General features: G+C 53.3%; 1 protein-coding gene across 1 annotated transcript in view; it reads left to right on the forward strand.

Annotated features, from left to right (window-relative positions):
* Positions 1 to 25073, forward strand: part of Ttyh2 (tweety family member 2) — a 41434-nt gene that overhangs the window by 13140 nt on the left and 3221 nt on the right. Inside the window, exons 3-13 of the mRNA XM_005412225.2 lie at positions 1897 to 2008; positions 7391 to 7611; positions 10692 to 10787; positions 11178 to 11250; positions 15583 to 15652; positions 15810 to 15865; positions 16471 to 16563; positions 16821 to 16913; positions 19211 to 19353; positions 20040 to 20225; positions 20657 to 20735. Of these exons, the coding sequence (XP_005412282.1) occupies positions 1897 to 2008; positions 7391 to 7611; positions 10692 to 10787; positions 11178 to 11250; positions 15583 to 15652; positions 15810 to 15865; positions 16471 to 16563; positions 16821 to 16913; positions 19211 to 19353; positions 20040 to 20225; positions 20657 to 20735 (1222 nt within the window). The remainder of the gene's footprint in view (positions 1 to 1896; positions 2009 to 7390; positions 7612 to 10691; positions 10788 to 11177; positions 11251 to 15582; positions 15653 to 15809; positions 15866 to 16470; positions 16564 to 16820; positions 16914 to 19210; positions 19354 to 20039; positions 20226 to 20656; positions 20736 to 25073) is intronic.

A 25073-nucleotide genomic window follows, 5' to 3' on the forward strand; every position in this document is an offset into this window, starting at 1 on the left:
GGTAGGGCTTGTCTGCATTCCTGTGAAGAAAGTCAGAGGCTGTATGTAGATTACAAGGTTGGTGAGGGCTGGCGTGGGGACACAGGTCAGGGCAGTAGTGGGTAGGGAACATCCTAGAGCAAGTCCCCCATATCCTACTTTTTATTTGGTCTTTTTGAGACAGGGTCTCACTATACAATTCAGGCTGACCTTGAGCTCACTTTGTAGCCTCGAACTCTCAAGGATCCTCCTGCCTCAGCCTCCCGAGTGCTGGAATTACAATTGTGCACCACCATGCCCGACTCCTTATTCTTTTGACCTCAGGTCCTGGTGGAAAGTCTGGATTTGACTGTTTGCTCTGAGCTGGAGTTTGGGGTGACATTGAGCTGGGTGTAGCGCTACATGTCTGTAATCCCACCCTCTGGGAGGTTGAGATGAGGATCGAAAGTTTGAGCCTAGGCTGGGCACCTCGGTGACTTTATGAGACCTTGTTTAAAGGGCTGAGGATGTAGCTCAGTGCAGAAGCCCTGTGTGCAATACTCAGTGCCTCCAAAAAATAGGAAATTAAATAAATTTTAAAAGAACTATAGAATAATTGACCAAGTAGACAGCTGCCTCCGGAGGACAGTGGTGTCATAGGCCCACAGACCCCAGCCTCAGGAAGGACAAGTGTCTGACCCAGAGAGCAGGTGAGAGGGTTATAAGGGGACTGCACTGAGATGTACGGTGCAGGGTGGCACTGAATTAGAGGTTTATCCAGAGGACAAGCCAGGACCTGGGGGTGCGTGGGTTACAGGTTTCAGCTCAGTGTAAGGAGGCCCCTTCCGTGTGCTGGAGCTTTGTCATAGAGGACCAGCTGCCTCAGTGCTGCACGGGGAGGTAGGACAGCCTGGAGAATGACAAGGGAGACCTCCCCACTGTGTGTGGTCTCACCCAGCTTCCGGGGTCCCAAGCCTACTGGTGAGGAGTTCCTCGGGGAGCTGTGACAGTATGGGCAGCCTCCAGAACCTGCCCTCTAGCAGAAGCCCCAGGACTGTCCCTGCACCCACTGCCTTTTCAACTACAGGAAATGACAGCCAGCCTGGCAGGAACAAGCTGGCTTCTACTGTGTGACTTTGGGTGACCCTTAACCTCTATCTCTAGACTCATCTCCTCCTCAACCCTCAGAAGAGAGTTCCTCAGCCAAAGTCAAAAGCCTGCACTCCAAGGGTGTTTATAGCAGCTTTATTCACAGCTGTCAAAAGCTGCGTGGTGGAATATTATTCAGCCCTAAAAACAAAAATAGGCTGTTGAGTCAGGAAAGACATGAAATATGCTTCAGTTCATATTTTTGTGTTTTTTGACACAGGGTCTCATTCTATAATTTAGGTCAGCTTTGAATTTACTGTGTAGCTCAGACTGGCCTTTAACTCCTGATCCCCCAGCCTCAGGCCTCCCGAATTTGGGGATTGTAGGTATGCACCACCACACCCACTTCAGTGCCTGTTACTGAGTGAAAGAAGCCAATTTGAAGAGGCCACACACTGCAGGATTCCAACTGCACCACATTCGGGAAAAAGCCAAACTATGGAGACAGTAAAAAGATCAGGGATTGGAGGAGGGATGAATATGCAAAGTACAGGGGTTTCTTAGGGCAGTGAAAGCACTCTGTATGATTGCATAATGGTGACTACACACCGTACTATTGGTCTGAGCCCATAGAAGATACAACACCAGGAATGAACCTACAGCAAACCGTGCAGTCTGGGTGGTAACAGTATGTCCATCCGGGTCCTTCTGGTGCAGGAGGTTCCGTACACAGAGAGGAGAGGTATAGGGAACTCTGCACTTAGTGCTCAGTTTTGCTGTGAGCTAGGAACTGTTCTAAACACAGCTGAAGATGTCACTGCTAACGTTGGTTTGGGTTGTTGCTTTCAGTGCTGCGGTGGGTGTTGGCTTCTATGGAAACAGCGAGGCCAATGATGGTATGTACCAGCTGGTCTACTCCCTGGACGACGCGAACCACACCTTCTCCGGGGTGGATGAACTGGTAAGGCTCGTGACAGCTGGCTGGGCATGGACATAGCCCATGAGGTCAGTGTGGCCAGACAAGGGTGCCCCTGGTCCCGGGAGCCCAGCTGCACACTGACTGCAGGCCTGTGTGATCGATGCTGCCGTCCTGGTCTCCCTTCTGGGTTGCAGGGGTCCCTGCATAGGGCAGTTCCTACTTCCCAGGCCAGGAGGGGTTTGGGGGCAGCTGTGGGATCAAATCTCACAGGAAAGAGAGCAGAACACTCTCCCATTTGCTGAAGTCTCCTCAAACGGAGAAACTCAGCCTGCTCCATGCATGCTAGGCAAGTGCACTAACACTGAGCTACACCCCTAGCCCTTTTTGCTCTTTCATTGAGATCGGGTCTTGCTAAATTTCTCCCAAGCTGGCCTCAAACTTGGAATCCTCCTGCCTCAGCTTCCTACGTAGCTGGGATTACAGGTGTGCACCACTGTGCCTGGACTGCTACATCTTTAAGTTCACTTTAACTGCTGCACAGGAAGTCCTAGGGTCAGGGAGAAAATTTCTCTTTAGAAAAGAGGAACAAGCCCTATGGAATGGGGAGAGTCAGTTAAAACCCAGCACATGCCCCCTGGGCCCTGGCTTCCGGGCTGTCGGTTAGTCGTGACTCTGGTCGGGGGTCATGGTGCAAGACTGTTGGAGTGGGGCTTTTAGGAGGAGAGAGCCACGCTGTTGAGCCCCAGGCACAGGTGAGGGACACTTAGGACAGGAATTGGGGTTTCCTCTAATTTTACCCGTGGCCCCGGGTGCCTGTCACTTTTGCAATAAGAGCCAGGCCTTTTCTGTCATTTTCTGTGACAGCCCTGGGCGCTCCCTAAGCACTGGGCTCTGGTGGGAAAGGCAGAGGGAGCTTTGGATACTGGTCCATGGGCGTTGCCCTATCCCTGACCTTTTCTGCCACAAAACCCAGCCCCAACTACAGAACTTGCTCCCTGCCCCAGCAGGAAAGAGCACTCCTTTGCCCTTCCCACCGGCTCCCTTAAGCTCCTCTGAGGCGCTGATCCCTCACTCTGCTCCCCAGGGGGGCGCGTCTTAAAGAGACAGCTTGCGCTCATCATGCCCGTGACAGTGGGGGAGGCAGCCTCTCAGGGGCTAAGGGCCTCAGTCTCCCGAAGAATTTATAATCTTTCCATTGGGTCCACTGGGACTCGTTTTGAATGGAAGCCCCAGGTGTCTGGACTGTGCTGGGAGGGTGAGCTGCTGTAGGGGAGGAGCCTGGGAACACAACCTGATCCCCTGCCGGGAGTCATGGGCACGCCCTGGCCCCTGGAATTCAGCCTCTGACTCCCCTCCTATGTCTGTGGCCCTGGTGGGAGGGGTCCGTGGTCACAGCCCTCCAGCCTCTCTCTTTCGTGGCACTGCTGCTTTCCCCTCTTCCCGTCTACCATCAGCACCAGTCTCTGGAGAGGAACCGAGCTGGAGGGAAGAATCTCCCGCCTAAGCAAGCCCCAGGCCGTGACCTTCACTGGCTGTACCACTCTGATGAGAAACCTTGAGTGCTTATCCTTATCTCAGGGGAGGAGAGTACAGCTGGGAACAAACCCCAGGGTGTCCCAGGGCCAGGTTTGGACACTCTAATCCCCCATGTCCCCAAAGGACCGCTCCCCAGGTTCTGTGTCCCCGGAGGTCAGCCCCACGCGGTCCCCACTGCTACTGAGCAGTGAGAGTCGTCCCCGGGCTCCAGGGTCATCCAGCCAGCTGGGAGCTGCTTCTGTGGAGCAGCTTCCACCCCCAGCCGCAAGGCAGAAGGCCTCTCCAAGGGTGGGGAGGGTGATTTGGGACCCAGGGGAGGCAGCAGACCTTAGATGATGCCCAGCCACAAGGAGTGAGGTCCAAATACCAGATAAACGGTGTTAGGTGAGTTAATATTAGTGAAAGTGCCAGGTAAACTACAAAGTACACTCCAGCTGGGGTGACTAAGGTAATGAGCTCATTATAATAATTACTATAATCACAGTGCAGTGGAGGTTGGGGTAGGGGAGGCTGTGGTAGCATGGTCTGCAGGGAATTTGTGGCAGGTCAGACGGCTGCAACACTTGGGGCTGGGCTTGCTGGAGCCAGATCAAGCAAACAAGCGGCCCCCAGCACAGCTGGCTGGCCCTCCTCTGCAGTCCCAGCTGAATCAGACCCAGCAGTATACGATGGCAGCACAGGGCTGGGGCAGCCTGACGGGTCTGGATCAGCTGCAGGCTCCGATGGTGGGGGGTGTCATTTATATCACTGGCTGGGTTCCTTCTGTGGATCCAGTGTCCAGCATCCAGCCACCCAGTAGAGGGGACTGGATCCCAGCTCCTTGCCCAGGACACCAAGCAGCTGCCCTCTCCGCAGGGGTTAGTAAGCTCTTAAGACAGGCCATTAGGCTCTGCAGCCCCGTAAGCTCTGCTGACTTGCATTTGAGCCTGCAGCAAGCTTGTGGGCAACCCCTAGTTGGAGAAACTGAGGCATGGGGAGGTTTTTATTGTCTCTCCAAGGTTCTCGGCCCTGTGCTCTTTCCTGCCTTCTATCGGATCTGAGACACGCGCATGCACATGCACACAACCTGCTCCCTACCCAGCTCCTAGGCAACCTCCAAAGCCCACGTGCTGCCTCCTTCCCAGAGGTTCTCAGGAGAATCACCTGGGGGGCTTGTAAAGTGGGGCTCAGGCCCTACGCCCTGAGTTTCCCATTCTGTAAATCTGAAAGTTGGCCTCTGCAGTGACTCCCTGGTAGTGCTGGTGGCCCAGGGACTCCACCTTGAGGAGCACTGCTGCGTCTTTTAATCAACAGTTCAGAGGGCTGGGACAGGGCTGTACAGTCCCTGTGATTCTTAGAGCTTATCTTCCCCATGGAGTGCCAGGCTCGGTCTCTGGGGCTTGGCACTCTGTCTTCCTGGCGGGGCAATGAGCCCTGAACCTTTGAGGCCCTGAGGGGAGTGTGGGCAAAAGCAAAGTTGTATGTAGGTCAGTGTCATGATTTTAACTTTTAAAATTTTTTATTTTGTTTCCTGTGGGAAGATACCAAGAGAAAAGACAGGCTTGACGGATGTTTGTTGCGCTGTGCCTGTTTTATTTTCAATGCAGGGGTTTTAAGAAAGCATAGTTAGAGCTGGGGATATAACTCGCTGATAGAGTTTGCCTAGCAAGCAAAAGGCCCTGGGTTCCATCCCCGGCAGCACAGAAAAAAAGTTTATAGTCCTAGAAGGAGGAGAAAATGGTATTAGGGCAAAAGTTTGCAGATAATTTTTTATCGGCCCTTTGTTCTATATTGTTGATGTAATAAAGAATGTAAACATAGTACTGGACTTGCTCCTAATGTCACCGTTTAATAATTGTGCCATTTGTTCCAAGGGTATAAAACCCTTGTGCATTTGTCTTATTAAACTGAACAGCAAGGCTTATTAGGGCGATGCTTCGTTACTGAATGAACTTTGACATAGTTTGGAGTTTTTCTACTGTGTGTCAAGCTGCAAGCTGCCCAATCAAGAACGCCCCGAGCGTCTTTCTCTGTTGGTGTCTCTTAGCCCTGTACCAGCTCTAAGAAGCAGGCACAAGGCAGAAAACAACAAGCCGCTGACACTGATAAAATAAAACAAAATAGAACAAAAGGAGCCATTCTGCCTCTGGAACCAGGAAGTCACAGTATAGGGCAGATGTGAAAAGCCACAACAAGGTTGATGCTAAGTCCCCTTCGTGCAGCGAGCCAGAGTTGGCCACGGGGAGTTCTGTGCAGCTGGCCCTCTTGCTATGCCCTCCTCTGTGTCGTTTTTATCTTCCAAGCCTCAGAGCTGCAGGCTGCCGGGCGAGGATTAGCACACACTGTCCCCCTTCCAGCCGGCTGTGCTCCTGGGTTTAGCGTGACAATTTCAGAACAACAAAGTCCTTCTTCCCCCAGCTGCCAACACGCAAGCTCAGCAGCGGTGAGCTTGGGCTGCTGGACGGCATCCTAGTAGCCTGGGGCTGGTGGGCCGGCCGGGCCCCTGGGCCTGGCTGTTTGAAAACACCTTTGCCGTACAAGGCCCACCCGCACCCCCTGTTTGGCAGCTATGCAGGACAGTCGCTGCCATTGTCCTTCCATTTCTACCTTGCACAGACAAATGCTTCCACTCAGCTGCAAGCCCCTAACATCCAGTCAAGGGACAAGAGCCTGGCCACACTCCTGGTAGGACAAATGTCCAGGGGAGGACCTGAGTCCCCACAGATTTCCTCCTCCTGACTCCCACAGAGGCAAGATCTGATCTCTTTGTTTTGCAAAGTCCTTTTGTTCTAGCTTCCCTGGGAGTCAGGACTCAGCCTTGCTAGCTCCACAACCAAATGCTTCTTTTGCAGGGATGTGAGAGTAAAGGTCAAGGTCACCACATAGGTGTTCTTCACTTTCAGTATTTTGTTTCCCCGTTCAAGTGTTTCAAGTTTGAAGTCTTCAGGGAAGGGGCTGGGGATTTAGCTCAGCGGCAAAGCACCTGCCTGGCAAGCGCAAGGTCGTGAGTTCAGTTCCCGGTACCGGAGAAAAACAAAAAAAAAACAAACAAAAAAAAGAGGTGAAGTCTTCAGGGAAGAAACATGGGCTGTTTTGTTTGGGTCTTTAAACCGACTGCGTATCCGTTTATCTGAAATGCCTGGCACCAGAATTTTTGGGATTTGAGGGTGTTTCAGGTTTTAGGATACTGCATAGACTTTCCCGCTGGAGATTTAAGAAATTTCAGATTTTGCATTTTCAGATTAGAGATGTTCAACCTATACAGTAAGGCCTTAGATCTGAAGAACCCCTGGCCTTTAAGGCCAGGCAGGGACTGCAGACCAGGGACTGCTGCCTGGTTTGAAGGACATGTGGCCTGGGTGGTGGGTACGTTAACTTTCTGTCATTGTAATAAATACTATCCATAATGAACTTAGAAAGAGAAGGTGCTTGTGTTCGTTCAGTTTGGGAGATTGCAGCCTGGGGCTGGTTGGCCCCATCCCTCTGGGGCCTATGGCCTAGCAGAGCAGAGCTGCTGACCTCCTGAGTAGGAAACTACCAAGAGAAAGTGGGAGAGACTGGATCCACCAGTCTCTCTCAGACACACCCCAGTGACCTGACGGCCTCCCCTGGGCTCCACTTCTTAGAGTTTCCACCACCTCCCCTACTGGACCTTGCCAGCCTGGGGACCAGACCTTCACACATGGGTCTTTGGAAGACGTGCCAGGTCCAAAGTGTAACAGTAGCTGGCAGGACCTGTCTTCGGTCCATCTTGCGGTCGCTCATGAGCTCTCTTCAGGGCTGGGTTGTCCTGGTGAGTCCTTCCAAGCCCAAACAGCTTGCAGAGACCTCCAAAGTGAGAAACCCGAACCCCGCCTGCCTGGCTTTCTCCTGCCCAAGGCCTAGAGTCTCTGCCTGTGCCTCTCCTAGGTGTTCGAGAATACCCAGAGGATGAAGGTGGACCTGGAGCAGCACCTGGCCCGGCTCAGCGAGATCTTTGCTGCCCGGGGTGACTACATCCAGGTCCTGAAGTTCATACAGCAGATGGCTGGCAGCGTCGTTGCCCAGCTGTCCAGGCTGCCCGTGTGGAGGGAGGTCACCGTGCAGCTGACTGAGCTGTCTGACCAGACCTCCTACGTGGAGTACTACAGGTGAGGGGGCAGCGAGGCTGCATCAGGGCCAGCGATGTCTCCAGCCTCCCCTGTGTGGCATCTGAGCAGCAAGTGGCTGAGGGGTGCCGCCCCACCTTTACCACCTTGGACCTGCAAACTTATTCCTCTAGCCTTTGGGAGTCCTCTTACATCTCCCCTGCCTGCCCGTCTCCTAAGCTCTATCTCCAGTAAGGGCGCTGGGCCCAGGGAAGAGCCCAGCCTGGCTGCCGACCCTCTGCAGCAGGGTCTAGGGAAGGTTGCTCCAAGGAGCACCGGGAACAGAGGCAGCAGACCTGCCCTTAGGCCAACTCCCAGCCAAATGACAGCAGGCACTCATGAAGTGTGTGTCATCGTGCTTCCAGAGCTGGACACTCAGCACAGAGGAGGCCCAAGGGTCCAGATCTGTGAGTCAGAGAATAGCATCAGCTCTTTGAATGTGTCGGCTCCTCTTCAAGCCACTGATGAAAGTCAGAGCCTTTACCCCCAGCACTGTACAATATTCTCTGCTTTTCTGTATTTGTTTCCGTTTTGTCATCAGGCCGCACCTCAAGAGGTCACTGCAAAGAAACTGCCAACTCTAAGGACTGTCTGTGACCTCTTCTGGCCCCAGAGTGGTATCTGATGAATCCTGCGACCCGTGTGCTATTCATTCCTTGAGCTCTTGAAATCTCTTATCAGGGGCAGGGCTATGTGTCCAGAGTAGGGGTCCGTGTGACCTTTCTCTTCTCTGAATGTATCTAGCATAGGGCCCGCATGGACATTTTGTTTGATAAAGACAGAGATGAAATAGAAAGTGTGATCAAGATATGATGAATGTTTACATTCAAAAATATTTATTACAAGAAAAGACATTGCCCTTAATCCCTCTCAAAGTACTCTCCGTCGCTACAAACACACTTATCCCATCATCCCTGGCACTTTCTGAAGCAGTTCTGGAAGTACTCTTTCGTGAGTCTTTAGAAAGTGTGATAAAAAATATGGTGATCACAGCAGCTGAGTGCCATACAACAAAACGGCGAGCTGTGAAAGCATGGCAGTGTGTCTTCATCCGCTTTATTCACTGGACCTGGCTCTTCCCCAAAGTCAAAATGACCACAAAAGGTAAACATTTTGAATTGATCCAGAACTTTGAGGCAGCCACAATAGTAGAACTAAAGATACTCACAAACCAAGGACTTCCAGAACTTGTGGCTTGAACTCTTGGCTTCAAAAAGTGCCACGAGCCAGGCATGGTGGGGGACACCTGTAATCACAACACTCAGGAGGCTGAGGCAGGAGGATCACCACAAGTTCGAGGCCAGTCTGCACTTCTTAGTGAGACCCAGTCTAAAAAAAAAAAGAAAAGCAAGAACTATGAGTTGAGTGTGTTTGAAGTGGGGAGGGAGTATTTTGAGGGAATTTAATGGTAATGTGTCTTAAACACTTACCATACTTTTCAGTCATACCTCATAAGTCAGAATTGTATGTCAGGCCAGGGATATAGCTCGGCAGCACAGGCACCTGCCTGGCAAGTGCAAGGTCCTGAGTTCAATTCCTGGTACCAAAAAAAAAAAAAGAATTGTATGTCACAAGGGGATTATTGTTAAGGTGACTTTATTAAAAAGTTGGGGGAGGCTGTTGACAGAGACAAGCAGCTATCCCAATGGGTGATCAAAAGTGCTTCCTCTAACCCTGGTCCCCAAATACACACCCTTTATTCAGAATAGGAGAAAAGGTCTAGCCCAAGGCGGACCTCTGCAGCTTCTGAAAATTGATAGTGTCCGTAGCTTCCCATTTCTGCATCTGTTGTGGCCCCTTCTCTTGCCTGAACTGCTGTAGATCACAAGCTTGTTCTTGGAGCTCAGTGGTGCAACACCGCCTCCTCCAGAGATCCTGCCCAGCGTTGCTCTCCAGCGGTTCTTATTTGTGGCTGTCCAGTGGGGCCAGCGCTCCTGACCCCTTTCCACAGGCCTGTGATGCTTCAAGGAGCTAGCAGGCCGAGAGGCTTTCGGACGAGGCATGGTCTGATGGGCTCTGCAGAGGCCGGATGTGGGGAGCTGTGGGAACCGGGGTGGGAACGGCTCCACAGGCGAGAGCCAAGCTCTTGGTTAGAAATCCTTCCCCCAGTCCTCACTGCTCCTTTGGGAGAACATGCCTGCAGCAGGAGCTGTTTCTAGGAACTGCTTACGCATGAGGCGTGCATGCGAGGGAACACGGAGCCCCAGCTGCAGAAGGCAGATTAGGAGCCCCCAGTGGGGTTCCTGCTGGTGGAAGAGGAGGAGAACAGAGAGCAGCACATCTTTGGTTTGGGGACATGGAGCCGGTATCTCTGAGACACATTCCCTGTGTCCTTTGTAGGCGGGAAAGTGTGCCATTCCTGTGAAGTGTCTGGGATTCCTAGACCAGGCTCCCTGTACTTCGGGCCTTGACTTTCCAATCTGTAGAATGGATTCCCAGGTTCCTTAGAGCTCTGCGTCTAAGAAGCCTGGCTTGTTGGTGGCCTCCAGCTCTGTGCTTGCCTGACAGCCCTCACTCTATTTCTAGGAAACCCAGAGACCCCTGCTGTGTTCAAGACTGAGGATTTTTATTAGGCCTTTTGATTTTGGCTTTAAGCCCTGACCCCCAAGGATAGAAAGAATGTCATTTAGCTTTCAGGGACCTCCAGCTTCCTCCCTTCCCCAAAGAGCCTCTTTGTCACTTTCTGCCAGCTCCACCGGCCCCTACCCTCACTCCCAAAGCTTTCTTGCTCCCTTTGTGGTGCTGGTGAAGGGGAAATCATTGCTGGAGGGGAGGGGCCGATGAATTTATTTGGCTCTTGCATGAAGAGAAATAATGATCAAAAGACTTCGCCCTGCCGGCACTGAGAAAAGTCCTCTGTCTGCCCCACCCCCAGCCAATCCCCAGATGGTTCCCGTTGCAGGGCCAATGGGCTGAGGCCGGTGCTGCATTGTGAAGACCAGCTTGGGTCCTAAAGGGCCCCTCAGCCTGCGGCCTGGGCTCCGCCTGGCTCTGAGCTGCTTGCATAATGCAGGGTTGGTGAGTCTGGGCGGCAGGTTCAGAGCTCTGCCCTGCTGATGCTGACTGTCCTCTCTTCCACCTAGGTGGCTCTCCTACCTCCTGCTCTTCATCCTGGACCTGGTCATCTGCCTCGTCACCTGCCTGGCACTGGCCAAACGCTCCAGGTGCCTCCTTGCCTCGTGAGTCACCCTTCCCGTGGGCTAGGGACAAAGAACTAATAGGAGAGAGGCCCCGAGGTGGAGCAGTGCAACAGCTGGGCTAGGGTTCCCCATGGGGCCCCTCCCGAGCTGGTCTAATTCTGGGCCAGCTAAGGGAACACGGGCCCAGGCCAAGCGCATCCAGCCATCAGGCCTGTGCCTCCTTCGCTGCGTGAGCTCACAGCTGAGTCTCGAGCCCAGGACCTCCGCCTTAGGCGTGGGGTCTGGTAGCCCTCTCCCAGCCATTAGCAGGCTGATGGCAGAGTAGGGGAGCGGATGGGAGAAGGGTACTAGGAGCGGGCAAGGTGACCACCAGCACTGGGGCCCCTTGCCCACCCACTTGCGGGTCCCATAGCATCTGCCTTCTTCTAGGATGCTGTGCTGTGGGGTGATAACGCTGCTCCTCAGCTGGGCCTCCCTGGCCGCCGACACCACTGCAGCCGTAGTGAGTAGGGGCCCTGGGGTGGGGGGCTGTCCGGTGACCTGTCCTGTCCTGACCCCTTGGGAAGGGCCAGCTGCTGGCTACCATCCCTCTTCTAGCATCCCAGAATCCTGGAACCTAAGGGTTCAGATCACCTTGGCCAGCCCCTCATCCTCCAGATGGTAAAAGAGACCTTGAGAAAGGACAGGGCTTGCCAAGGTCATAGGGTATTTAGGGGCGAAGCCAAGCTGTAACATCACTGCATGTGAGGCATGTGTGGCCGGCAGATGACACAATGAACTAACAGGGTAGGGTCTGCAGCAGGCTTCAAAAGCTCACTCCTCTGTGGCCTCCCCACTTACACATACTCTAAAACACACGTCTCCACATGGGGCCTCAAAGTGTCACTGAAAATAGGGGCTTCCTGTGTAGGAGTGTTTGGTCTTTAACAGACCGGACCCTGGAGCTCGGCTGTGTAGGAGTCTCTGCCCGTCCATTCATCGGGAGGTTTTTGCCCCTCAACAGGACCAGGTGCCTCGGGGTGCAGCAACCAGAAGGCTGACGTTTGCTGTTGACAGTCACAGCCTGTGGAAGAAATACTTGTAGGCAGGTCACTGTGACACAGTGTGACTCACTGCGGTGAAAGTACGTGCTGATATGTGTGTGTGTGTGTGTGCGCACGCGTGTATGCATGTACATGTGGAGGATGTGAGCATGTGCTAGAAGGGGTGCATTTTACCAGGGAATTTCAAGAAACCTCTCCCTGATTCAAAAACCACAAACCAGCGCCATGGTCTGCATCCATTCTGCCGGAGCTACTGAGGGGTAACAAATGGAGGTGTCCTGCAGGGAGCATCACTGGCTAGCTCACGTCCTTGCTTTTGTGATAATGGAAATTAAAACTGAAGCGACAGTATGAATTTTCAAGCAAGAGCTTTAATTGGAAGAAGGTAAGAGAGGATAAAGAGAGACCTGCAGCTTGGGTAGTAGCTACAGGGGGCACTTGTGTAGAGGTTTGGACCGGCCCTCCCACAAAAGCAGGAGGCCGGCTTCTAAGGCTCAGCCAGTGGGTTAGGGTCCAATGTATCATTATCTCATTATCTGGTAGTACCTCTGGAAGAATCCTTGGAGCTTGAGATGCTATTCTGTTCCCATGAGATGACTGCCGCTGCTTGGAGCAGTCTCAGTCGTGTGAGGCTCTGCTGGTATCCAAAGTCACCATAGTTCGGGGCCGTGGAGATCCTGGGAGTAACCGAATGTCTCTGTAAATCTCTCATCCTGCTTTCCTCAGTCTTGAAGGATAATGAGTAATCTAGGTAAATTTCATACTAATAAGCCTCGTTCTGCCAGCTTTTAGACAGACTAAGTGACTCCCTAAATGACTAACACACTTCTCTACGGAGCTGAGAAGACTTTGATCCAGTTTCACAAAATAAAGGTCAGGCTTTGTTCTGCTTTTAGGTACCTTTTGGGCATTTGTAAACAGTCAGTGTTGTTTTCAGCCAAAACCACTTTTAAGTCGCCTACTGTCTCAGAAGAGAGCACAGAGCATGCTTGTGATGAGTTACAGGTGAAGGGCTCAGGAGTAGTTTGTCCCCAAAGTGGTTTCTGACTGTCAGAAGCCCTCCACCCAAACTCAGGCTTGGGCCAGTGCCTGGGTCGGCCCCGCAGCTCTGGCCTTGGCCACTTTGGCTCTATGGTGCCCACAGAATGAATGGTACCACTTGGTTCTGGAGCCTTTGTTCAGAAGAGAGGAGGTGGGCATCTCTCCTCCCCCTGCTCTGTACCGTGGCCCCACACTGACTAGTGCCAGAGGACAGGGTACAAGCATGCAGGCCACGCTCAAAGTCCTAGTGGCCTCTGGGACTGGAGGGCTAGCCACAGTGCAGGGAGGGAGCCCGTAGGCTAGGGTGATGTGCACAGCTGCCTGGCCAGTGGCCTCTCCTCCCAGCACAAGTACCAGCACTGACAAGCATCCTGCAGCTTTCCTGGGGCCCAGTCCTGTTTCCCGGGCAATGTCTGCCTTCTGGACACACAGTAACTTCCAGCTTGCCACCATGAGCTGCCCCTCGGGAGTGGTTTTCTCCCAGCGGGGGCTTTTCCTCTCACCAGGCTTCTCCTTGGGAAGAGCACAGGCGATTGATTTCAGCTCGCAGTGCCCTGGAATGCCGGCGAGCTGGGAGCAGTGCCATTTCCCTAATTCCCTTTAGTCAGGCCCTGTGTGGGGAGGAGGTTGTGAGGCCAGGCTGAAAGGGCCTTTGATAGGGCGAGGGATGCCGTGCATTTTAATAGGAAGAGGGGTGAGGAGGAGCCAAAGGGGGAGGGGAGGCTGACTGTCAACAGATCACTGTGTACGGCTTCTGTGTGGCCTCTGCTGCCACCCTGCTCTCTGCAGCCTCTCCCCAAATAGCTCCCGAAGGAGCATCGCAGGCAGAGCTTCGCCCCTGAGAATCCATTCCAGGTGGCACTGAGCGGAAGGTAGCCGGGCACTGGGGAGCTGAGGGAGCTCAGAGCCTCCAGGCCTGTGATCTGACCACAGGTGCCCTGGCACCTGCGGGGTCAGCAGTGTGAACCACAGGAGAGCTCAGGACATGTGGGCGGAGGAGAGGAAACACCAGGAAGGAAGGGCCCAGCGTAGATTCAGCGAGAGGAGTCGTCCCCAGGGCAGCCTGACACCTCCTGCGCTGCTGCGCCTCCCAGTCGGCACCACGCCTCCCTATCCCGTGTCCTGGCAGTGGAACCTTAGGAAAGTTCTCCAGGCCTCAGTTTCCTGCAGTTTAAAACAGGAGAGTGAGAGCGCCTGCCTGGAAGGGTTGTGGGGAGGGAAAGGTGAGTCGGTGAGCCTGTGGGAGGCGCTCACCTGTCCCAGGGTAACTGGGGGTGTGAAATGCAGCCTGGCCTAAGAGGGGAAGGAGGGAAGGAGGGAAGGAGACCGCACCCTCAGTGGAGCCTCGGACAGGGACCTCCTCTGTGTTTCCTCGGATCCCAGGCTTCTTAGGATGACCCAGACCAAGAGAGTGGTCTTGCTCTTTATTCTTCCAGAAGCTTCCTCATCCCCGCTCCAGCCGCTCCACCTCAAGCTATCTGGTACCCCACCAGGCGTGCTGGCTTTGCAGCTCTGGGTGGTAACAATAAGCTGGGCTGCTCCATTCTGTGTGTTAGTGGCCTATATGTGTATAAAGTAATCCTCCCAGGGTCCTGGGTATCTGGTAGTGATTGTGTGTGTGTGTGTGTGTGTGTGTGTGTGTGTGTGTGTGTGCGCGCGCGCGCGCAGAGCTCTGGGGAAACACTGTATCTAGTGGGGCCCGTTGTTCCCCAGTACCCCTGTATACATTTTCTAGCCGTGACATCGACCCTGTACCCATGCTAGAACCAGGCCTGGTACCTAGTAAGCCTTATTTCTGTCTATCCACTCAATGAATGAGTGGTGCTGTGGTGTGAACCCCCAAAGCAGTGGCCCCTAAAGAAGGAAAGCGCCTCTGGAGAGGCCCCCTGCCCAGGGAGCATGAGCTATTGGGGATAGTGGCTCAGCAGAATGGGCTGTAGGACCAGAGCTTCCTGAGGCTGCTCTGAAAGGTAGCCCCAGTACCTTTCTGGGTCCCTTTTCCCAATACCCCCCTACACACCAGGCCAGATCGGGGTGAGAGGGGTAGGCTCAGGGGATGATATCCTTGCTGCCACCTCTCCCAAGGCCCGTCTCTGCTCCCACTGAGCCACATGGGGCTTGGGGGACACCTAGCCAAGCCATGCTATGAGCCTAGACCTGCCAGCTCCTCCTGCCCCCCACCCCATCTCAGCAGATGAAGACCTGCCCGCTAAAGGCTCCTAGATGGATTCAGCTCTAATCTCACTCTCTAGTAGATGAGTTACAAGGAATTTTAATATTTTGACTACCAGAGCATGCCGAGTTTAAAAACAGCAAGCAAAATATGGTAGAGATGAGCAAACAAGGCCAAGGGGCAGAAAATTCCCCCATGCCCCTGCAACTGCCCCGGGACCTAGATTCACTGGCCCCCTGACACCTGTCCCAGAAGAGGCATTCAGGAATCTGAGCAGTAGTCAACACATCCCTGCCAATCACTTTCCAGAACATTTGTGTATGTTCATCTGTGAGGCAAATGGTGTTATTGTCTCCACACGTCAGATGACACAACTGAGGCAACAGAAAGAAGAAATAATTGCTTCATGGTAACAGCTAGAAAAGGACAGAGCCAGGATTCGAACCCAGGAGGATGCTCCTGACCTTTTCTAGCAGGAATGAGTGGAAGGCGCTGAGAGCTAAGGCAGTGGGCCCCTGGCTCCTGCCAGGACCCAGGTCTGACCTTCCTCCACTCCTCCCGTCTCTCCCTGACTCAGGGCACCAGTGACTTCTGCACGGCCCCTGACATCTTCATCCTGAACAATACACAGGGCCAGATCAGCACAGGTAATGCACTCGGGCCTCTGCCCTTGGAGCTGCCCTGGACGCTCAGGGTAGGCCCTTGTAGGCAGGGAGATGGGAAGGGACACCTGGCTTGACCCCTGAGGGTGGCAAAGGATCTGGTCCCTCATGAGCCACCTGATGCCCATTTTTTACCTTGCAGAGGTGACCCGCTACTACCTGTATTGCAGCCAGAGCATGAGCAGTCCCTTCCAGCAGGTACAGCGCCCAGCCATACCCCATCCCTGGTCCCACCACCAGCCAGGAAGGTAGCTAGTGCCTCGGCTTCACTGTGGCCCTTGTTCAGCTCCTCTGATGGGGCCTCTGCTCTCGGTCAGCATGTTCCCGAGCCGTGCCTCACACAGACACACATGTACAGCTCCCTGGGGACCTCATTACCATGCAGATGCTGTGCAAGATGTAGAAGCAGGGCTCAAGAGTCTGCATTTCTCACATGTGACTGGTGTGAGGAACACATCTGAGAAGCAGGAGGACCGTGTAGCTCTCAGGAAGCCAGAGGGATGGGGGAGTATTTCCTGCCGACAGGCAGGAGCATACTCATAGCCATAGTGGATAGGTTGACCAGAGCAGTGGGATCTGGACAGTTGGGACTGCCTCCCCCATACGGGTCAGGCTGCCCGGCATTCGGGAACAACTAACCTGATCCAGCCCCTCCCAGCAGGTGCAGCCCACCCAGACCCTCTTGTGCATTTGTAACCAGTGAGCAGTGGGGGGTGAGGGGGGCTGCCGGGGCACAAGCCCCTCGGTAGCTTTGCAGGCTTCTGGGAAACAAAGCCCCAGGGTTCTGTGTTCTGTCATCCCAGGTGCTGACCATCTTCCAGCGCTCGATGACCTCCATGCAGATCCAGGTCACGGGGCTGCTGCAGGTCGCTGTGCCCCTCTTCCCCACGGCAGAGGTAAGGCAGCTGCCTCCTGCAGCGCCTGCGCTGGGAGAGGAGAGCCCTGGGTGAGCCTTGGCACCCTTTCCCCATCTCCTCTGCCCCTAGCCCCAGGCCCGCCTGCAGAGAGCTGGGTGCTGGCCTGCACCCCTCCCCTGGCGCCTCAGCCCCTTGCTTTGGCTCTGAAAGCCTCTTTGCACACCCGGTCTGTGGTTTGATCTGTGAGCCCTCCCCTGACTGCTCACGCTCTGCCTCTGCCCTCCTTCCTGCTGCAGAAAGATCTCCTCGAAATCCAGTTCCTGCTGAACTCCTCGGAGACCAGCCTCCACCAACTGACAGCCATGCTGGATTGTCGAGGGCTGCACAAGGTATGGGACACCGCAGAAGGCCACACAGAAAGAGAAGTTATGAGAGAGACCGAGGAGAGGGGTGGCCTGGGCTCCCTGTGGGTGGTAGAAAGCGGGAGGAGGAAGTGCTGGCTTCTTGCTTCCCTCCAGTGGCGAAGACAGGGAGGCCCAGTGAAAGGAACGGGGGCAGGAGTAGGAGGCTGGATCAGGTTAGCTCTTGAACATGGGAGGACCCTGACTTGTCAGAGGAAAGCAGGTCCCCATTGTCCACACTCGTGGCCATCTGGTCCTCCCATCCATCCCCGCGGGCTGCAGACGGTGTCCCAATCCCATTGCCAGGGTCATCTGTCTCCCCCGGAGCGTGGGATATCAGACAGACACAGGAATGTGGTAACACATTACTGCGGGGAGTATGTGAGCACCCCCACCCGCTAGCGGAGAGCCAGTGTGTGTCTCGTCCTCCACATCTGGTACGGATTTAGAGCCAGTAGTCATGATACTGATCAGAGAGCCGTTTCCTAAGGATGCAGCTCTGTGCCCAGGCCTCACTGCACTTTATATCCAGTGTGTCGCTCGTGCCCCCAGTGACAGTGTGAAGTAGTTATTTCATGGGAACCTTTTTTTTTTCTTTTCTTTTTTGTCTTTTTGAGACAGGGTCTCGCTATGCAGTTCAGGCTGGCCTCAAGCTCACTTTGTAGCCCAGGCTGGTCTCGAACTTGCAACTGTCCTCCTGCTCAGCCTCCTGAGTGCTGGGATTACAGGCGTGCGCCACCACGCCTGGCTTCGTGGGAAATCTTATGTCAGGAAACTAAGAGTGTATGTGGATAGATAAATAGATATACATGTAAACATATATGTGTGAACATGTCCATAAAGTGCCTTACTGAAGCTTTCAGAGCCGGCAAGGTAGGGACACGGGTTTTGACCCTGACACTCTGATTTCAGAAGTAAGAGTGTGAATCACCCTGTACCCTCTCGCCCGCTCCCACACCCAGTCCCTCAGCAAGTCCTGGCAACTGTGCTCTCCAGTGAATCCTGAATCCACGCATGTGTCTGCTCCACCCACTCCTGTGACTTCCACCCAATGACTATCCTGCTCCCCTGGGTGACAGCCCTGGCCTCCAACCTCTTCCCCTGGGAAACAGGAGCCTCTCCACTTCCTCTTGCCCCTTCCTCCCAAGGCCTTTCACACACAGCAGCCAGAGTGGTTATTTTTAAAAATGAATCATCACTGGGCATGGCAATACCTGCCAGAATCCCAATGCTCAGGAAGCTGAGGCAGAACAATTACCACAGAGTTCAAAGTCAGCCTGTGCTACATAGCGGGACCCTATCTGCGACAGAAAAAATAAATCAGGTCACAGCCTTCTAGGGCCGGGGATAGAGCTCAGCGGCACAAGCGCCTGCCTGGCACACCCTTCTATCCCCAAAGACTTTTTCCTTTTTGTCTTTTTGAGACAGGGTCTCACTATGCAATTCAGGCTGGCCTTGAACTCACTTTGTAGCCCAGGCTGGTCTCAAACTTGCAATGATCCTCCTGCCTCAGCCTCCTGAGTGCTGGGATTACAGGCATGAGCCACTATGCCTAGCTCTATCCCCAAACACTTTGCTTTGCTGTCTTCCTCTCATTTATAGAAAACCTAGATTCCTCTCCTGCTGGCCTCTCTATTTCCCTCTCTCTCTCCCTCTCCCTCTCTCTCTCCCTCTCTCTCTCCCTCTCTCTCTCTTTCTCTCTCTCTCTCTAAATGGAGTCTCACTGCTTTTTGTGGTCTCTAAATCAACTCCTGGCCTCCAGCAATCTTCCCCTTCAGCTTCCCAAGTAGCTGGGACTAGAGGCTTATGATGCCATGTCCAGCTCTTTTCTCTTTTTTTTTTTTTTTGTTTTTGGTTTTTCTCCAGTACCGGGAACTGAACTCACGACCTTGCGCTTGCCAGGCAGGTGCTTTTCCGTGAGCTAAATCCCCAGCCCTCTTTTCTCTTTTTAAAACAGACCAAGCTCATCCCCTTTGCCTCATCTCCCCCAAGCACGCCCCTCCCTGCCATCCTGGCCTTAGTTTATGCCCCCTGCCCTGGCTGCCGCCTCCTGCAGCCTCATCTGTGTGGCTCAGAGGCAGCCCTCCAGTACTGGCACACAGTGGGTGTGAAGCCAGGGGCTGTGTTGTGTCGTGCTCTTGAGTGAAGAGTTAGTGGCTGTAGAAGGTGCTTGGGGTGGGGAGCAGCCAGGAGATCCCAGGTCTAGGCCAGTGGGGAGGGGGTTTCCCAAAAGACCTCAGGCTGTACCCCAAACTCCTCAACGGTGTGTCCCTGCTCCTCCCCAGGACTACCTGGACGCCCTCACTGGCGTCTGCTATGACGGCATCGAGGGCTTGCTCTTCCTCGGCCTCTTCTCCCTCCTGGCTGCCATGGCGTTTTCCACGCTGATCTGTGCGGGGCCACGGGCCTGGAAGCACTTCACCAGCAGGTGGGCTTCGGGGAAGGGGCGGCTCTGATCGCCTGGGAGTGGGAGGGCAGCATCGGCCCCCGAAGGCTGCCTGGGTGTCTACAGAAGCGTTCCCGAGAGTCCCCACAAAGGGGCTTAGGGGCACAGGGACCGAGGATGGTGCCCGCCCTGCGCCTCCGCCTGGGCTTCCTTGCTGCTCCTCTCCCTTGGCAGGACTTTGTAAGATGGGATCGCAGGGGAAGTTTTAGGTGCTAGGAAGGTGCCTCAGGGAATTGCAAGAAGGATAAGTTGGGTCCCAGTGAGGAGGGAGCCAGTAGTCTCCAAGGACAGTGGCAGGGACCAGGCATCAGCACCTGAGTGGGCAAGAGGGAGGGGCAGGAGGCCCCGGGGCAGAGTCAGCTGGTGGGCTGCCTGGAAGAGGAAGGTGTGGAGGGGCTGGGGATTTAGCTTAATGGCACAGCGCCTGCCTGGCAAGTGCAAGGTCTTGAGTTCGATTCCTGGTACCGGAAAAAAAACAAAAAAAAAAAAAGACGAGGGTGTGGAGTTAGAGTGGGACAGAGTAACCTTGTGATCAAGGATCACACTTTCGAAGAATCTCCAGAAGACGCATCTGGCCATCAAGAGCACCCTGGGAAGACAGACTAGGAAGAAGAACAGGACCCAGCGGCTCAAGCCTCCCTGGCCAAATGTTATGTGTGTCATTCCAGGGATAGAGACTATGATGACATCGATGACGACGACCCCTTCAACCCCCAAGCTCGGCGCATCGCAACGCACAACCCCCCGAGGGGGCAGCTACACAGCTTCTGCAGCTACAGCAGTGGCTTGGGCAGCCAGAGCAGCCTGCAGCCCCCCACCCAGACCATCTCCAATGCCCCTGTCTCCGAGTACATGTATGGCCAGGCCCCCCACGTCCAACCCGGGGCAGCACAGCCTTTCCCAGCCCTAGAGAGGAGCTGGGTGTGCTGGTTTGATCCACAGAGCCACATGTGGGAGGGAAGGCATTGAAGCCCAGCCCCGGCCCCCCGACTCATCGCCTGTCCACGCCCACGTGTGCTGGGGGAGAGCCCACCACAGATGTCTGGTGTGGTGTTCTGCCGCGAACCCTGTGCGGGCCTGCGCCAGCTGCGCCTCTCCGTGCCTTGTTGCTCCCCTGCTGCATGTCTCCTGGCCCTGCTAGTGTACTTCGTCCTTTATTTTCCCACCTACGCTCCTCCCATGTCCACGCTCCCCATATGCTTAGCCGTGGGACCCTCCTGGACACACCTGCACACACTGCACCCCACGTCCCTGGACCCTCCTGAGCGCTCCTCTCGGCCCACAGGAACCAGGCCGTGCTCTTCGGTGGGAACCCTCGCTATGAGAATGTGCCGCTCATCGGGAGAGGCTCCCCTCCGCCCACGGTAAGCAGCCTTTCTTCCGCTGCAGCGCCAGCACTCTGGCCCTGGTTGAGGAGATAATCAAAGATAATCCCCCTGCCAGCCCAGAGAATGCTGTCCACAAAGGCAGGAGGGAACGAGACAGCTTTGTTGTTGAATAAGCGTTGGACCAGACCACCCTTTGCATCACGGTCAGTCTGCTGAAGAGATTGCCAAGGCAGAAAGAGATGTGACCCTTTTATGTGGCCCATTGTACTGCCGTCCTCAGGACGAATGGCACCTGTCCTCAAGCAAGTGTGACAGCACCCTTCGTCACACCAGCCATCCTGAATCCCCTGGTAATTGGGGTGGCCATCTTTGTCAGCTAATTGCCTTCATCTAGAGGAAAAATGAAATTTCTGTGTCCCCGTGACAGTTAGGGGTTCTAATGCAGAGGCAGGGGCCTAAGTTAGGCTCCCACTGAGGAGAAGACCACTGTATCTTTCCCTGTGTTAACCTTTCTAACATCCTTAAGAAGGCAATCCAATCCCAGCACTCTTGGAAGCTGAGGCAGGAGGATCACAAGTTCATGCCCAGCCTGGGTAATTTCAAAACTTAATGAGACACTGTCTGTAAACAAAGAATAATCCTTTTTTTTTTTTTTTTTTTGGTACCAAGAATTAAACTCAGGACCTTGTGCTTGCTATGCAGGCACTTATGCCACTGAGCTATATCCCCGGCCCTTGTAAACAAAAAATAAAAAGTGCTGGGGATATAGCTCAGTGCAAAGGCCCGGGATTCACTCTCCAGTACTAGAGAGAGAACACCAGCCCACTCCTATATTGTAAGACTAGTAAGAGCCTTGTTTGGCCTTTTAAAAAGGTTCAGTGCATCTCAGAAAGACAGAAAAGCCAGTGTGGTAGCACATATCTGTAATTACAGATACTCAGGAAACCAAGACAGGATGATTAAAAGGTTGAGGCCAGTCTGAGCAACTTAGCAAGACCCTGTCTCAAAATATAAAAAGAGGTGTGTAGCTCAGTGGTTGAGCATCACTCAGTTTGATTCAAGTATCATTTAAAAAAAAAAAAGAATTTACACTAAGTTTGTAAAGAAAATACTCTAAAAAAGAGGGCATCTTAGTTACTTTCTCATTGTTGGGACAGTACTCAGCAGTCTGAAGTTAGAGAATGAGAGGTTTATTTGGGCTCACAGTTTGTAGAGGTTTCAGTCCATAGTGGGATGGCTCTAAGGCCAGGCGGCAGGGCAGAGGAGAAAGAGTTCATGGCATGGCAGGCAGGAAGCAGCAGCCCTCCTCCCTTTCCCTTTTTATTCCATCCAGGCTACAAGCCCATTGGCTGGTACCATTCATAACCAGGGTGAATCTTCCCTCTTCAGTAAATCCATCACCCACACCCGGAACCATGTTCAACCAATCAGTGGACTAGACCAGTACCACAAACCCATCATCCAGTCACTCCCAGAAGCCCCACCTATGAGAGCAGCCGGCTCTGGAGAGACACCTAGATATAAGCCATGACAGAGGGCGGTCACTTCATTTTTGCACCAAAGAAAGGGAAGGGAATTTTCCTTTTTACATTTGCAGTACCCCCTAACCCAGCATCCCTGCGTGGTTCTGAGAGCAGACACTGCCCTCCTCCACTCCATCAGTGCTCAAAGCCTCTTAGACTGTGCCCAAGGGAGGTCCATGCCTCCTGCGCACCTCACCACCTCCTGCTAGCAAGAGCAACACCCATGTTGGAACCTGAGTGGTGAGGGGTAGGCAGAATGAGGAGAAAACACTGGGCTCTCTTCTCCCAGAGAGGGCTCTAAAAGTCACAGGACTGCTGCCTTAGTGGGAAGACCAGCATGGACAGCGCAAACTCCGGAGCTCACACCCTAGCTCATTACTTACAGCCTCTGGGACCTTGGACATGTACTTTGTGGCCCCCTGCTTCAGTCTCCCCATGTATAGGCTGGCGAGCGATAATAGCACCTATGTTATAGGTGATCGGAGCATTGGAGGAATCAGTTATAAAAGCATGATGCAGGCCAGGGGTGCAGCTCAGTGGTAGAGCACTTGTCTAGCATGCACAAGGGCCTGGGTTCCATTCCCAGCACCACAAATGGAAATACTTGTATGTGCAGCACATGGTGCCGTCAGACATATAAGATGATGATCTGGTTATTTTTTTTTTAGCTTTCTTCTGTTATAAGAAAGCGAAAAGTCGGAAGACTGAGAGACGCAGGCAGGAAAATTCTTGAGCCAGGTATTTGCTTTCAATTGACTGGAGATGGCATTTTACATGGCCATCCAGGGAGTTTGCAAAGGGAGAGAGCAGCTCTGGGGACCCAGGTACATGGAACCAGAGAGGGACTCGGGCCTGAGGTCCAAGGAAGCACCCAGCTAGGACATTTAGCAGCAGCCTGGCCCTGCCTGCTCCAGGGCCTGCTTAGACAAACCCCATCTCCCCACCCTGCTGTTCTGCCCGAGCGCCTTTCCTGCTGTCCTTTTAAACAGCTTCACAAACAGCACTAGATAGACGCAGTTTTGTTCTCTCTTCCCAGTCCCCAGGAAAGGGCAGCGGGCTGGGTGAAGCCTGTGTGGGAGTCAGCACCTTTTAAAACCCACCCGGGCTCCTCCTAAGTACCTGAAGCTTCCCTGGATCTCTTTTCTTCCCACCAACTCTGGAACCCAGGAATGCAGACTGACTTTAATAGTATTCTAAGCAAAACATAAGTAGGGAAAATCTGCTGCGAAAACACAATTACCCAACGCATTGTGATGTTAAATAAAATTGATTGTTGGACTACCTTGTTTGGAAAGATCAGGCCATTTCCTTTGCCATTAGCAGAAGTAAACAAGAACTGACCTTACTTGTGAGGCTCTAGGGCAGAATAAACCTTCTTCCCTGGAATGAAGATCTGTGCAGGAGCCCAGCTCAGCCTGCCTTGGGGAAGATCCCTCACTCCCTGTCCCTGCAAGGCCATAAGGACAGCCCTGATGGTGCTGCTAATCAAGGGTGTGGGCATCGGCCCAGTAAGGGCAGTGTAACTGGCCGTCCCCACCTCCCTCTGCCCAGCTCCTCTCTGGTACAGGCAGGGGCTGTCACTGCAGTGGAATATGCCCACTAAGGCGATCTAGAAGGCCCAGCCTACCCCTTGGCTGGAAATACATCTTTCTGTAGCTCTGCCTTCAAAGAATCCCTTCTGTCCCTTCCTTCTCGGCACTGGTTCCTAAACCCAGTGGCCCAAAGTGACCCAAGGCAAGTTGTGCCACAGGACATTGCAACAAACCAAGTTAAATATCTTCATGAGCTTTATTTGTGATTCTAAAATCGGGCACACTTCATTCTATAAAGTAGAACCAGTGTTCCAGCGAGCTCAGCAGAGGTTTTATTTGTGATTTTTTGTTTATGTATGCTGGTGCTGCTGGGGATGGAACCCAGGGCCTCAGACATGCTGAGCACATGACATACCACTGAGCTATACCGCCAGCCCCTGGGAAGTTGGTTTTATAGGCAATGAAGGATCAAGAAAGCTGAAACAAGGAACAGAAAGTGGATTGGTTATTTTGAAGTTACTTTCCTTGTAAGGGGAAGGACAAACTGATTACAGGTTATTTCGGGTCTCCCCACTCCTTACTGGGGAATGAACCCAGGGCTTTCACACTGAGCTACATCCTCAACTTATTTTTTATTTTTTTATATCCAAAAATTAATCTTCTATAATTTTAATTCAATAACACCAACACTAAGAATTCTCTCCAGACTCACAGAAATAGAATCTCCCAGAGAAAGGAGCCTGGGAGGTTCTAAGTCTAACAAATTTATCAGCAAGTTTGGGAAATACTGCTTTAAGGAAGGGAGTCTCACCTCTGTGTGTATATCAGAATTACCCAAAAAGCTTGTTAAAAACATACACTTGTAAGAAAATTTAAAAATCCCAGCCCTCTGGGAGCAGGAAGAGCCCAACTTCCAGCCCAGCCTGGGTAACTTTGTGACTTAGCAAGACCCTGTCTCAAAATAGAAAGGTCTAGAGATGTACCTCAGTGTAAAAAAAAAAAAAACTGGACAAACCTGCTTCAGATTCAGGAAATGTGGTATGGGCTCTGGGAATGTGCGCTTCTAGCGTGTTCCCAAGTAGATCTGACACTCCTGGTTGGGGAGCCAGAGTGGAGAATGGGTTCTTTGCTTGGCGTCAGCTCTGCTGCTGGGCAGGGTCAGCCTGCATCGGGGGCTGTCCGGGGCATTGTGGGCTGTGTAGCAACATGATCGCCACCCAGCAGATAGAAATCATATCGCCTCCCCAGCTCCCACAGGTGACAAACAGATCATTCCCAGACATTATCAGTGTCCTCTGGAGGCAAAGGAGGACATGGAT

The sequence above is a fragment of the Chinchilla lanigera genome, unplaced genomic scaffold (genome assembly GCF_000276665.1).
Source record: "Chinchilla lanigera isolate Chin_1 unplaced genomic scaffold, ChiLan1.0 scaffold00152, whole genome shotgun sequence".
NCBI classification, from domain to species: domain Eukaryota; kingdom Metazoa; phylum Chordata; class Mammalia; order Rodentia; family Chinchillidae; genus Chinchilla; species Chinchilla lanigera.